This window comes from Mobula hypostoma, chromosome X2 (genome assembly GCF_963921235.1).
Source record: "Mobula hypostoma chromosome X2, sMobHyp1.1, whole genome shotgun sequence".
Classification (NCBI taxonomy): domain Eukaryota; kingdom Metazoa; phylum Chordata; class Chondrichthyes; order Myliobatiformes; family Myliobatidae; genus Mobula; species Mobula hypostoma.
The window spans coordinates 34,384,356-34,399,364 of NC_086129.1; the positions used below are offsets into that span (position 1 = coordinate 34,384,356).

General features: G+C 38.7%; 1 protein-coding gene across 14 annotated transcripts in view; it reads right to left on the bottom strand.

The window, feature by feature from the left end:
- gramd1ba (GRAM domain containing 1Ba) overlaps nucleotides 1–15,009 on the bottom strand; it is a 443,148-nt gene that overhangs the window by 137,996 nt on the left and 290,143 nt on the right. For all 14 annotated transcript variants that reach the window (XM_063038621.1, XM_063038608.1, XM_063038607.1 and 11 more), the window contains one exon: nucleotides 1,343–1,550. In XM_063038621.1, coding sequence (XP_062894691.1) covers nucleotides 1,343–1,453 — 111 coding nt within the window. In that variant the 5' untranslated portion in view covers nucleotides 1,454–1,550. The remainder of the gene's footprint in view (nucleotides 1–1,342; nucleotides 1,551–15,009) is intronic.

The window sequence follows — 15,009 nt, forward strand, 5'->3', positions numbered from 1 at the left end:
CCCCTTACCTCTTTTCTTCTCCTTACCTTCCTATCACCTCCCCAGATGCCCCTTGTCCTTTCTCTTCTCCTATGGTCCACTCTCCTATCCTATCAGGTTCCTTCTTCTCCAGCCCTTTACCTTTCCCAGCTTTCACCTCCTAGCTTCTTACTTCAAACCCCCCCCCCCACCCACTTGGCTTCTCATTTTCTAGCTTGTACCCCTCCCCAGCCCCACCTTCTTATTCTGGCTTCTTCCCCCTTGCTTTCTTGTCCTGATGAAGGTTGTCGGCCTGAAATGTTGACTGTTCCTCTCCATAGATGCTGCCTGGCCTGCTGAGCTCCTCCAGCACTTTTTGTGTGTTACAAATTAAACTGTCAAAGCCCTTGGTACAACAGAAAAGCAATTTAAATATATGTCAGCAAAGCCATGAAGATCAAAAGGAATTTACGCAATTAAGCTCATCCCCCTTATTGATATGCATATACATGCACTTTCTTGTGTGAATCAAATGAGTACTGTATATAAACTGACATTCCTCCTCCCTAATCTAACATATAACCTACATACTGCCATACATAAAACATCTCAATTCCTGTAGTCCAGCCTACTTTTAAATGGTTATTTATTTATTTATTCGTCATGGAATAGGCCCTTCTGGCCTTTCGAGCCACACTGACGAGCAACTCCCAATTTATTCGATTTCTAGCCTAATCACGGGACAATTTACAATGACTAATTTACCTACTAACTGGCACATCTTTGAACTGAGGAAGGAAACCAGAGGACTCGGAGAAAATCCATGCATTCCACAGGAAGGACGTACAGACTCCTTCCAGATGACGTCAGAATTGAACTCCGACACCCTGAACGGTAATAGTGCTGTGCTAACCACTATGCTAGTTAGTGGACAAGCTTACAAAGTCTGATACTTAATGAGGCGAAGAAAGCAAACTTCACAATCGAAAGATCAATGCAGGTTATTAATTAGCAATATAATAACTTAATGTGGACAAGGTTAGCAAAATGAATTAGTTTTCACAAGAACACAAGTACAGCACCCAAAAGAAATATCCATGAACAAAATAATAATTACTACTTACAGCAGTTTCAAATTTGTTGAAAATATTAAATGACATTTTAAATAATCATGATTTAAAATATGAATGACCACTTTTATTCCAGTCCTTATAATGTCGATATTCTTTTTCCTCAAAATATTTTTTTTTAATTTCATCAGATTTCTTTGTTACTATATAATGAGTCTACAGCAGTGATACAAAAGGTAACAAATTTTTTTTATATAAAGTGTGATCTCCATTCCCAAACAACTTCTCTTACATGACCATTAAACTCGGCTCACCTTGGAGTTCTTGCTGCTTCGACCAGACTGGGAAGAATAGTTTCGCTGGATTCCCTGTTCAGGGGTGGAAGGTGATTTGTCTGAGGAATGGTCCGAGCCCTTTTCCACCATGTTCTCACCCTCTAGATTCTGAGGTGTTGGGGATCTTGATCTCTTCCTCAGGATGGGTGAGCAGGCTGGGGTGCTCCGAGCAGAATTACTGGCAGTGCTGATGAGAAAAGGGAGAATCTTGGTAAGAAATGATCAGAGCTGCAACAGTTTAGCCACTTGAAAACCTTCTGCCAACTCTTCTTTTCAGTTGTTAATCAGTTTAAAATTCCTTCCGTTCTGCCTCACAGGGGATTAACACATTTTGACCTTTGTTTTTTTTTCCCCCCAGTAAGTAAATTTTCATTTCCTTATACACATTCTTAACATACAACATTCTACTTATGTAAAGTACTTTATTCAGTGCACAGTCTTGCTGGATAATCTCTGTAATGCTGAGTAAAAAAAACTACTGTCTCTGATATGAATTATTAACCACAAAGAGTATTGTTTTTATGTACTGTCAAAACATTCTTTTGATAATTTTGGTGGGCTGTTATAGACCACAATAATATCCCTAGATTTGACATTACAAACAGACTCTAAGCAATATCACTCTGTTATTTGTAAATATCTGTTAGTGGCAAAAATAATCCTGTACCAGTGGGTTAGCCTATCAGTTGCTCAAGAACATTTTTGCCACTATAATGCAGAATCTTACATAGGAAATGAATGAAATATTGCATAGAATTAATCCATCCTATCACTTGATATAGCATATGTAAAATAATGTTTCATTATTTGCAACAGAATACTTTATACTTTGCCAATTTTTGATTATTTACTCCTCTTCCACATTTTCTTGAAATTTATTTCTCCTCAGAGTACTCCCCCATGACCTCTCACCCAAAACATCATTCCTGACTAAATCTCAACCTAGAACATCAGAGCAAAGGAGATTTGGCACCAGAAACACAATTTCCCTAAAACACAATCAGCATGGCATTACAATGACATTGCCCAATATCTCAGCAGAGGTCCAACTGGCAGAAACTCTCACTCAAGGCAGAGTAGCAGCGGGTTAACTGGTCTCCAGCAAGCAATCTGAGGGAGTGGCTGCAGTCTGAGGAGGATGCAATCCACATCATTGTGGCAATAGTGAAGGGAGATGTTGATAGATGACTCCAGACCACGTCAACTATTATTAGAGGTTTTGCTGGCTGCTGGCTGTGCAGAACCTACTCTCTCCTTGGTATTACGGGACCGGGACTGTCACAGGGGCTGCTGAGCAAGCCTCCAGAAAGCTATGGATCAAGAGGTGTGACCCATGGACCAGTGCTGCTGGGACACAAGCCAGGGCCTGATCAATCCTGGCTGGGTCGCCTAGGCAAGACTATCTGATGTTGAAAGATTCAAAAGGCCTGATGCCCCCACGTTACATCACTGATGATGTGTCTCAGCACATCCTAGGATGTATCTCAGCATAATAGGTATTGATCAAGAATAGGAACTCCTGCCTTATTTTTGTTTTTGTTTTCCAAAATGCCTTTTGTAGTCTTCTTATTGCTACCTAGATCAACAAATGTATCAAGCAATAAATTTCAAATCTGGTCTGTACAGCTCAGTATTTGATTGAATGAACTCAATCTCTGGGCAAATTGGGAAAAAAAACTTGTCTCATCCTGCACCACTTCTTCCAGCAACTCCACTGGCACATCTACAAATTAAGGACTGATGCAAAATAAATACAGGTTGGGCATCCGTTAGCATTGACATAACGTCACAAATAGAAAATTCCACAAGGTGCTGGGAAGGTCCCGGATGATGTGTAGGACTCTGCACACCAGACAGTTCAGAGAAGTAATCTCACATATATAATGAATAGAAGTTAATGAAAAATAGAAAAACACTGCATAAAGCGAAAAATGAAGATCTCGAACGTGCATTGAAAGAGTGGATTCATCAGTGTTGGAGCGAACATAGGCTGCGCAATGGTATGCAGATCATGAAACAAGCATAGATCTATTACCATGAACTGCAAAGTGAAGGCAATTGTAAATATTCAGCGGACTGGTTGCTGAAGTTTTAAGGTCTTGTGGTGATAACACGTCTGCTGATCATGAAGCAGAAGAGAAATTCATTGGTGAATTTCCCAAGATCATCAATGATGAAAATCTAACATACTGAGCAGCTGCATTAGTACATATATTTGATGAACAAGTGTAAGACAAAGACTGCTTACTGGCAGCACGTTGAATTTGGGAATGATAGTGAGCCCAAACAGCCACTGACTGTCCACCTGGGCAGCCAAGGTAGTGACAGCTTACCCCTCTGATGGTTCAATGTACGCATTATTGTTTCATACACAAAATTATTAAAAATATTATATACTACTACCTTCAGGATATAGGTATAAGCTGTATACATATTGTAAACAGATTTTGTTTCAGTCCCAAGGCAATCTCATTATATAGATGAAAATATTCCAAAATCTGAAAAAATACGGCCCCAAGCATTACAGGTAAGAGGGCTCCAATGTATACATTACTTATTCAAGCATAGTGAGAAGTGTAGCCTGGTAGAAACCCTCAGAATTATAAGACATTACATGAACAATTCGAAATGATCATTCAGTTTAAGACAATATTGAATTATGTTGTCAAGCAAAGGAAAATAGAATTTAAGAATTTAATCACTTTTATATAGGGTTTTCAATAAAACTTGTGTATAGATGAATTCATATGGATTTTTATTTAGAAATTCCACACAATATCTCGACAGCTGAAGTAAATTTCCACAAATACAATTTGATTGAATCACAGGGAAGACAAGTAAAAGCTTTGCTATACCAATAAAACCTCAATAGGTTGTGCTTCACAAGCCACTTCAGAACAACTGTCTCCATATGAAAAATGTTGGTATACTCATTTTCCATCACAGTTTTAATGTATAACTTTTACTTACAAATAAATCAGAAAAATACTCACTCAAATCTAAGATGTGTTTTCCAAGAACGCCACATGTGACGATATTTTAAGAATTGGAGCTAGCATGTCAAAACTGTAAATGGTCCCTTTCTCCCCAATATTTATACGTAAAAGCAGACGTCAGCTGTGGCTATGGTAGAGGTAACATTGTAACAAATTAGCATTAGCTATTATGAGAGGGAAGGATTTTTATGAGTGAGATGAACCAAGGCTTGAGGAGAGAGGCAATGGAAAAAATTCACAAAATAGCTCAAGGATGATTACTTTTCAAAAAAAACACAAATGGAAATACATGTATCCTGTGAAAATCATGGTTTCCTTTTATTTACTAGAGGATAATAAAAAATGAATCATTTAAACATAAAAGTAATTGTGCAGGAATAATACAATCTTATCTCAGCAAATTATGTAGTATTTATAGTTCAGGTCCTCATATGGCCTGTTCTTGATCCCAGTTACCCACCACAGAGATGGACAGATGGACTGCCAGAAAAAAAGACAATTAGGTGTAATCTTGCAGGCAAAAGTTGCAAAATCACAGATCTCTTCATTCTAATTACTGTATTCTGACTTATTATCAGGACTCTGGCACTGATAGTCAACACACCCTCTTGGCGCAAATGAAGCATAATTTGTATTTCAGGTCAAAGGGGGAACTTAGAATAGAAAATTGTGGAGCATAGCATATTTTGAGGCCTGTTGGCTTCTAAACTCAGTTGACCACAGGGAGGCAAAACAGTGGATATTATTTGTTTCTGAGTGAGAGGCATCTGCCAGTGCACTGTCAAAGAGGAAAATCAATTTAAGTTGTGTTGTAATAACAATATGAATAACTGCCTTTGACACAAAATTCAAAAATACCAACTCTCCTTCCTCAATGCTTTAAGCTTTTCAACTACTATGAATAAAAGAACTGATTTTGCATTGACAAATGAAGAATTCACTCGCAATGCATAAAATATAGTGACATAGTAATGACATTCAAACATAAGTGTATGCACAAAGTATTTTGATACCACAGTTAAAATGAATGATAGCATAACTTAGAACAGAATGTTGCCCTCCTGACAGATTGTACCCTGTTTATCTTGATATAAGTTCCAGGTCTGAATAAATGCTACTTAATATCAGTTTTTCTAATCACTGTTGGAGGAATGAAAAAATTTAGTTTGAGTCATAGAGGGAACTCATCTACTAGCATTTAGGAAAGGTGACAACAGCCTATCACAAATAACAAGTGATCTGCAATGAGGAAAAGCCTGGATGCATGGAAATGCATTTGTTCTTTACTCATAATTTACATGCCCTTTTGGGGTCTTAAGAGTACAACAATGAGTTCTCAGGCAGCTTATTGGCACTCATGTACTTAGCAATGTCCCATAGATGGGGGTTGATCAGCAGGCCAAAAGTAAAAAGATATGATTCAAGCATAAACTGGCACTCCGTTGATGCCATTACAATGTTTTATTGCTTAACATTTTCTGGATCTGGTGAAAAGGTTGATGAATAACTGACGAATAAGTATTTTATATCAGTCTTCACTGTGGAAGACATGAGCAGTATGGTGGAAGTTCCAGGTGTCAGGGAGCATGAAGTGTGGTTAGTTACCATAACTAGAGAGAAGGTTCTTGGAAAACTGAAAGGTCTGAAGGTAGTTAAGTCACCTGGACCAGGTGGTGTGCACCCCAGAGTTCTGAAAAAGGTGGCTGAAGAGATCGTGGAGGCACTAGCAATGATCTTTCAAGAATCACTAGATTCTGGAATGGTTCTGGAAGACTGGAAAATTGCAAATGTCACTCCACTCTTCAAGAAGGGAGAGAGGCAGAAGAAAAAAAATTATAGGTCAGTTAGCCTGAACTCAGTCGTTGGGAAGATGTTGGAGTCGATTATTAAAGATGAGGTTTCAGGGTACTTGGAGGCACATGATAAAACAGGCCGTAATCAGCATTGTTTCCTCAAGGGAAAATCTTGCCCGACAAATCTGTTGGAAATCTTTGAAGAAATAACAAGCAGGATAGACAAAGGAGAATTGATGTTGTGTACTTGGATTTTCAGAAAGCCTTTGACAAGATGCCACACATGAGGCTGCTTAACAGGCTATGAGCCCATGGTATTACAGAAAAGATTCTAGCATGGATAAAGCAGTGGCAGGTAGGCAGGAGGCAAAAAGTAGAAATAAAGGGAGCCTTTTCTGGTTGGCTGCCGGTGACTTGAAGTGTTCCACAGGGGTCTGTGTTGGGACCAATTCTTTTTACATTATATGTCAATGATTTGGATGATGGAATTGATGGCTTTGTTGCAAAGTTTGCAGATGATATAAAGGTAGGTGTAGGGGCAGGTAATTTTGAGGAAGTAGAGAGCCTACAGAAGGACTTTGACAGATTAAGAGAATGGACAAAGAAATGGCAGATGGAATACAGTGTCAGGAAGTGCTTGGTCATGGACCTTGGCAGAAGAAATTAAACAGTTGACTATTTTCTAAATGGAGAGAAAATACCAAAAACTGAGATGCAAAGGGACTTGGGAGTTTTTGTGCAGGATTCCCTAAAGGTTAATTTGCAGGTTGAGTCTGTGGTAAGGAAGGCAAATGCAATATTAGTATTCATTTCAAGAGGACTAGAATATAAAAGCAAGGATGTAATGTTGTGGGTTTATAAAGAACTGGTGATGCCTCACTTGAAGTACTGTGAGTAGGTTTGGGGCCCCCAGCTTCGAAAGGATGTGCTGAAACTGGAGAGGATTCAAAGGAGGTTCATGAAAATGGTTCCAGGATTGAATGGCTTGTCATATGAAGAGCGTCTGATGGCTCTGGGCCTGTATTCACTAGAATTCAGAAGAATGAAGGGTGAACTTATTTAAATCTATCAAATAGTGAAAGGCCTTAATAGAGTGGATGGGGAGAGGATGTTTTCTGTGGTGTGAGAGTCTAAAACCAGGGAACACAACCTCAGAATAGAGGGGCATCCTTTTAGAACAGAGGTGAGGAGGAATTTCTTTAGTCAGAGGCTGGTGAATCTGTGGAATTCTTTGCCACAGGTAGCTGTGGAGGACAAGTCTTTATGTATATTTGAGGCAGAGGTTGATAGATTCTTGATTGGTCAGCGCATAAAGGGATACTGGGAGAAAGCAGGAGATTGGGGCTGAGGGGAAAGTTGGATCAGCCATGTTGAAATGGCGGAGCCGACTCTTATTGGCCAAATGGCCTAATCCTGCTCCTATGTCTTATGGTCTTAATAACAAAAATGCCTCATTCACTTTATACTGTAGGGAACTTAACATATGAAAAAATGTACTGAACCACCAATGATGTATTATGTTGATGTTTCATGATAAAGATCTGGTAAAAGGTATATTAAAGTTTGAAAGTGAGCTAAATGGGACACGAACAAGGGCAGCTCCTGTGCAAAAGCCACACTAAAAGAGTCCACACACAGGCATCTCTACTTTTTTCAGCCGCTGGTGTGCCTGAAAAAAATATATTTAGGCATTGTAAACCTAGCTTCTAAGCAGATGCATTTTACAGAACTAAAATTGATGTTATAATCAAAAAGTAATGCAGTACATTTTGCAAATGGTAATACAGATTGAATACGATGGAAAACAATTGATGACGATTCAAAAGAGGGTTGCATGCAGCATAAAACGGATTTGGGATGTTAATATCTTAGTGGGGTTACCATCTATTTCTATGTCAGATAGCTTGCATCTATGTGACCTGACCTGCTATGTCGACCTATAATTAAAGAGCGTTCAGACTGGTGCTAATGTGCAAATGTTCCATTTCTAACATTACTATTCTGCATGAGAACAAGCAACATAAAAGCAAATTGGAAAGGACAAGTTTTATGCTACTTGGAAGTAACTATACTGCTTCACACTTCACATCTGAAACATGTTTGCCTTGGCTCAGCTCTACTGTACATGCTGTATAAAGTACAGATTGTTTGAACAGTACCTACAAATAGCTTTATTCATTACCTTGTCGTCAAACTTACTATTGGCTCATTATGGAAATCCATAATATAAAAGTGTGACCTTGCAGCTTTGTCAATCCTCTATTGCTCTGAGTTCAATGGTGTTCTTTCCAGAACAAATGGTAAAAAAACAAAATTAAAATTACTTAATTCATCTCCATTGATTAACGTCCATTAATCTACATAACCTTTTATGTAGAAAATTTCCTCACCAAATGAACAACTATAGTTAACGCCTATATTCATATATTTCACAGGAAGTGAATGTCTCTGCATCTTTGCTTTCAACTAAAAAGCAGCTTTCAATTACATCAACATGCATTAGCAGCTGCACAGAAATACTGCACAAAAGTATCTATTTACCAACATTTTCATTCCAGTGCTCCACAATGTAAAAAATTAGTAAGTGAAAACATGTGAAAGCAAGAAAGATTCCAACATAATTCATAACAAGAGAAATCCAAATCACAAGCATCAATTTTGAATTTGAAAATGGTTATCAGTATCAGAAATCCTATTGCAAAACCACTGCCAGTTAGGTGGGTAGAGAACAAAGCAACTCAATCATGACAAAGAACTGGCTTTAACCACCCATTTTTCTGGCGAGGCAAGGCCAGCATTGATTCCTCATACCTAATTGCCTTCGAGAAGGTGATGGTGAGTTCCTTCCTCAATAACTGGTGAAGATACAATGGTGTCAGGGAGAGTTCAGTAAGGAAGAGTACAGTAGGATGTTTCCAAGTTCGGATGGTGTGCAACTTGAAGGTGAATGTGCAAGAGGTAGTGAAGATCCCATGTACTGAACCTCTAATCTGCATTGGCTACATGGAGTATGCAACCTTGAATTTAGGAGATGATGTTGGAGTTAGATAAGAGGTTAACCACAGTGCATTTTGTACATTGCCAGTGAAAAGAAAGAAATTTGGTATCAATCAAGCACACTACTTTGTCCATGGTGATGTTCAGCTTGCATCCTCAGCCCCCAACTCCACTCCCTATACACTTATAAGACAATAAGAAAAAGGAGCAGAATTAGGCCATTTGGCCCATCGAGTCATCATGGCTGATCCAATTTTCCTCTCAGCCTCAATCTCCTGCCTTCTCCCTGTATCCCTTCATGCCCTGATCAATCAAGAATCTATCAAGCTCTGCCTTAAATATACATAAAGACAGCTGCCTGTGACAAAGAATTATTCCACAGATTCACCACCCTCTGCTTAGCTTAAAGAAATTCCTCCTCATCTCCTTTCTAATCACTATGTTGGACAAATTCTGCTCTAACTCCATCTACAAATCTGTAGATGATACCACCACAGTGAACAATATCTCAAATAACAATGAATCAGAGTATAGGAAGGAGGTAAAAAGCTTAGTAACATGGAATCATGACAACACCTTTTCCCTCAATGTCAGCAAAATAAAAGAGCTGGTCGTTCACTTCAGGAAAGGGGATGGTGCACATACTCTTGTCTACATCGATAGTGCCGAGGTTGAGAGCTTCAGATTCTTAAGAGTGTATGTCACCAATAGCTTGTCCTGGTCCAACCACATAGAAATCGTGGCCAAGGAAAGCCTACCAATGCGTCTAGGAGACTACAAAAAATTTGGTGCTTCCATCGACCCTTACCAATTTTTATCGATGCACCATAGAAAGCACCCTAACTGGGTGGCTTGGAATGGCAGCTGCTTTGTCTGTGACTGCAAGAAACTGCAAAGAGTTGTGGACACAACTCAGCACATCACAGAAGCCTGCCTCCTCTCAATGGTCTCTCACTGCACCTCATTGTTTCAGCACAGCAGCCAGTATAATCAAAGACCCCACCTACCTCAGACATTCTCTCTTCTCCCCTCTTGCATGGGCAGAAGATATAAAAGTCTGAAAGCACTAACCACCAGACTCAATAACAGCATCATCTACCCCGCTGTTATAAGACTATTGAATTGTTCCCTAGTACGATAAGATAGACTCTTGACTTCACAATTAACCTTGTTATGACATTGGATTGTTTTCTATCTGCACTGGACTTTCTCTGTAGCTGCTACACTATGGTTTGCATTCTATTATTGCTTTATATGTGTAATGTATTGATCTGTATGAACAGAATGCAAGACAAACTTTTCACTGTACCTTGCAGCATGTGACAATAATACAAGTCCAATTCCAACTGAGAGTTGTTGGAGCTGTGTTCATCCAGGTGAGAGGACAGTGTTCCATCACACTCCTAATTTATGCCTTGAATTTGCCAGAAAGATGAAGTGTGAAGAGATTAGTTACTCACCACAGGATACCTAGTCTCCAACTGCTCATGAAGCCACAAAATTCATGCTGGTCCAGCTGAGTTTCTGGTTGCTGTTGATGCAGGTCTTGTTAGTAGTAATGCCATTGAAAAGTCAATGGTAAGTGGTCAAACATTCTCTTTTTGCAGATGGTCCATCCCTTTGTTACATGAATGTTACTTGCCACAAAACCCAATGCCTGAGCATAGCCTAGATCTCGCTACTTGGAAACATGGCCTGTTTGGACTGTTTCATTTGCTGAAGAGTTGCAAGTGGGCGTCAACAGTACAATCATCAGCCAAACATCTCCTATATGACCTCATGATGTCAAGCAGGTCATCAGTGAAACAGCTAAAGATGATTAAGCCTGGGACACTGCACTGAGGATCTCCAACAGTGACGTCCTGGAGCTGGGCCGATTGGCATACTACAACATCTATCATCTTATTATGCATGAAGTATAACTCAAGTTTTGAAGTGTTTTAGCTCTTATGCCCTCAGACTGTAATTTTACCATGGTTTATTAGTGCTGCACTTGATCCAGTGCTGCCTTGATGTTATTCTCACCTCATCTTTGGAATTCAGCTTTATGATCCATGTCTGGACTATAGACATAATGAAGCCTAGAACTGAAGGTCCCTGCAAAACTCAAGCTGCCAACAGAAACACATTTCATCACTTTGCAGATGATCTGAAGGTAGACTGAATCGCCAGATTACATTTGTCCTCTTTTTTCCCCATCAGGGCACAAAGGCAATATTCCACATTACCTGAAGAGGTCACTGTTGTAACTGCACTAGAATAATTAGAATAAGTGTAACACCTCTAAGTGTAGCAATCGGCTAGAGTTGCAGTTCAATACCAGAGGCCTTCAAATTTATAGTTGGGTTAAAAACAAACTCCTGGAGGAATTTAATCTGTGAAGGGAAATGGGTGGCCCATTTTACCTCAGTTGAGATATTGTCCAGTTCCATTTGCCTTTCCATATCTAGTGGTCACAGTCATTTCTTGATTTCACACTGGGTGAATCAAACTGTGTGAAAACTGTTTTGTATGAAGGTGAAAATCTTAACAGGAAGCTTAAATAGATCACTCGCTTTGCATTTTTGGCTGAATGTGCAAGCAAATTGTTCAGCTTTGTCTTCTTTGAGGATTGAGATGTTCTTAGTCTGCTCCAACTGTTAGTGATTCTTTTGTCCACCATCATTCACAACTAAATACGGCATAACTACAAAACTTTGATCTGATCTTGATTGTGAGAACTGATTAACTTTACTGCATGCGGATTTTGTGGTTTAGCATATATATAGTTAGATATTACAGCTTCACCAGATTGGCACCTCATACTTAGGTACAGCCAGTGCTGCTCCCAACACACCTTTCCATTGAACCATGGCTGATCCCCTGGTTTGATAATAATGGTAGCAAGAAGGATATATCAGGTGATAAGGTTATAGATTGTGTGGTTACAATTTTTTGTTGCTGCTGATGGTCCACATTGACCCATGGATGTCCAACTTCAAGCAAGAAGATCTGTTCTGAGTATCTCTCACTTACCTCACAACATAATAGAGGGTGCCCTCTGTGAAGATAGGAGCCTCAAAGAAGATTTGAGTTGTCACTTCATGGAAAGATGAACCCAACACACGTAAATGATAGCAAGATAAAGAAGGGTTATCCTTCATTTTGGTTCCCTCACTGCCTGCCTCAAACTCAATCAGGCAACCACATCCTCTCTTGTAGCATCCAGAAGAAACCATTCCCTACGTGATGCTCTGTCCACTCTTCCACCTGCATAAATACCCACTCCTTCTTATGGCACTGTACCTTGTAACCACAAGAAATGAACAAATCACTGACTTGGAAATATATATCAATGGTGTTTTGTTATTGGTCAGTCTAAAACCTGAAAATACTCTATCCAACAGCATTATGGAAATACTTTCACCAGAAAGACTAAGGCAGTATAAAAATGAGGCTCATCAACACCTTCATAAGGACAATAATGAACGGGCAATACATTGTCAGTGAAGCCCATTTTATAAAAACTGAAAAACCTTACTGCCTCCAGTCAGTCATAATCGCTTTTACATTGGGGAAACCATTCAGTCCATAAAGGCAACTCTGAGCTTCCTGTTGTCTTCCACTTTATTCTCCAGCCCATTCCCACCTCTATGTTTGGCTTCTTACAATATTCCTACAAAGTCTCAATGTGAACAATGTAATCTGGAGAACATCACTTTGTCTACCCAGCTGGTACATTATAATCTTCAAAACTTCAACAATTTCAGATAATCAGCCATTTCAGTTTTGCATTTTGCATTTTCTGTATTTAGTATTTTTTCTCTTGCCTCTTTTTTTTGTAGTTCAAATTTTTATTGTTATTTATTCTTATTTTACAAAGCAGCACAGCATGTCATGGAGCAGATACAGTACAGCATATTTACACAGCCATCCCATGACAGGAAAACAAATAAAACTTAGAAACAGAAAGAAGTTCTAATTTAAGTTTAAGTTAACATACAACCAAAATTGATCCCATGCGTCTTGCACTTTTCCCTCACTGTTAATTCTTCCCAACATGTGTTCATATGATGAAATCTTAATCATTTCCTCAGTCCATTCCTTCACAGTGAGACATCTGGGTTTTTTTTCCAGTTTCGCAATATAATTCTTGTAACTGTGATGAGACCCACCTTTAAAATAGTAAATTTGTCATTGTTTACATTAGGTATCATTGTCCTATCACCCAGGAGGCAATGCCGTGGGCACAAGGGCAGTGTGGAACCCGAACAATTCTCCAACAAATCAAGAACTTTACACCAAAATGGACGAACCAGGGAACACTCCCAAATCATGTGAAAATATGTGCCCACCTCAGTTTTACATTTCCAGCATAAATTATTATCAACAATCCCCATTTTGTAGAGTCTAGATGGTGTCCAATAATAACTGTGTACTATCTTATACCAAATAAATGTCCCTCTCACTTCCCTAATATGTCTACCAACATTTGATAAAGTATTTGACCATTCATTATCTTCAATATTGCTTCCAAGGTCCTTCTGCCATACTGTTTTGAGATTGTTACACGATTCACCCACAGAGTGCTTGATCTTGCCTCTTCTTGTACTTCAGACTTCACCTGCCTCTTCCTAGTATACATTCTCCACAGGCATTGTTATTCACTAGATTTTACCATCCTTCTTCACATGGCACCACCCCCACTTGTGTCATTTAATCTTCGTTTTAACAAGAACCTTTCCTTTAGTTTTCTCCATTTTTCTGCAACTTATATTTTTCATAACTTTATGGCATTTCACCTGCTAATAAAAATGGATGTAAGAAGTTCAAAATAAAAACAGAAAATGGTGAAAATGTCCTGTAGATCTGGCAGTGTTTCAAGTAATTTCCATCCCATCTTCTCTGTTAACTACATGGGTCTGCTTCTGCTTACCTTATTCCACTTTTTTAAACATTCTTAAAGTTTATTACCTAAAACTTCCAGTAATCTTTCCCCTTCAGCCCGTAGAATGATTGCATTTCTTACTTCAATGGCGAAAAGATGTATTTTACAACATTGGAAGGAGATTAATGCCCCAACTACATTTTTTTGGTTTTCTCAAACGATACTATGTTTAAATTTGGAAAAAATCAGAAGTAATCTTTATGATACTTCAGTTAAATTTGAACAGACCTGGAGATCTTTTTATTCAACAGTTTCATTTAATGTAACTTTTTTTTCTCTTTGACCATATTTACATTCCCTTCTTGGTTTTTAACTGTTATTAGTGGAGGTCGGGTTTGAGGACGTGATTGTTTAAGTTGTTTAAGTCTACTTGATACCTAGTTAGCCCATTGCTTTGCCTTGCCTTTTAGGTTAGTTGCACGGTGGGTTTTTTTGGGGGGGGTTGGGGTTTTTTCTTCTCTTTATTGATATATATGGAAAATTAGTATACTATTATATTACCTTGTTATTTTATAACTAAACTGCACTGTTTGTACTTTTTTTATGTATTAATATCTCTTGTAAACTTATATTGCAACAGTGTATTAGTTTCTATATGTTTTACCTTTTGTGTACTAATTCAATAAAAAAATTTAAAAAGAAAGAAACATTCTTAAAGTTCAAAAATAGTTTTTTCCAAAATTACAAGTACCATTTTAAAAAAACACTTGGAGTGATACATGAAGGGGTAGGGCATGGAGGGATGTGGGCCAAATGTAGGAAGCTGGGACCAGCTGTGTGGACACCGTGGTCAGCATATACTCATTAGGTCGAAACCAGTTATTTTCTCTATGATTCAAGTAGTACAAGAAATAGCTGCAGGAGTAAACTGTATGATCCCTTGAACCTACTCTGTCATCCAATAAGTTCATGGATGACCTGAGCTAAGCTTCC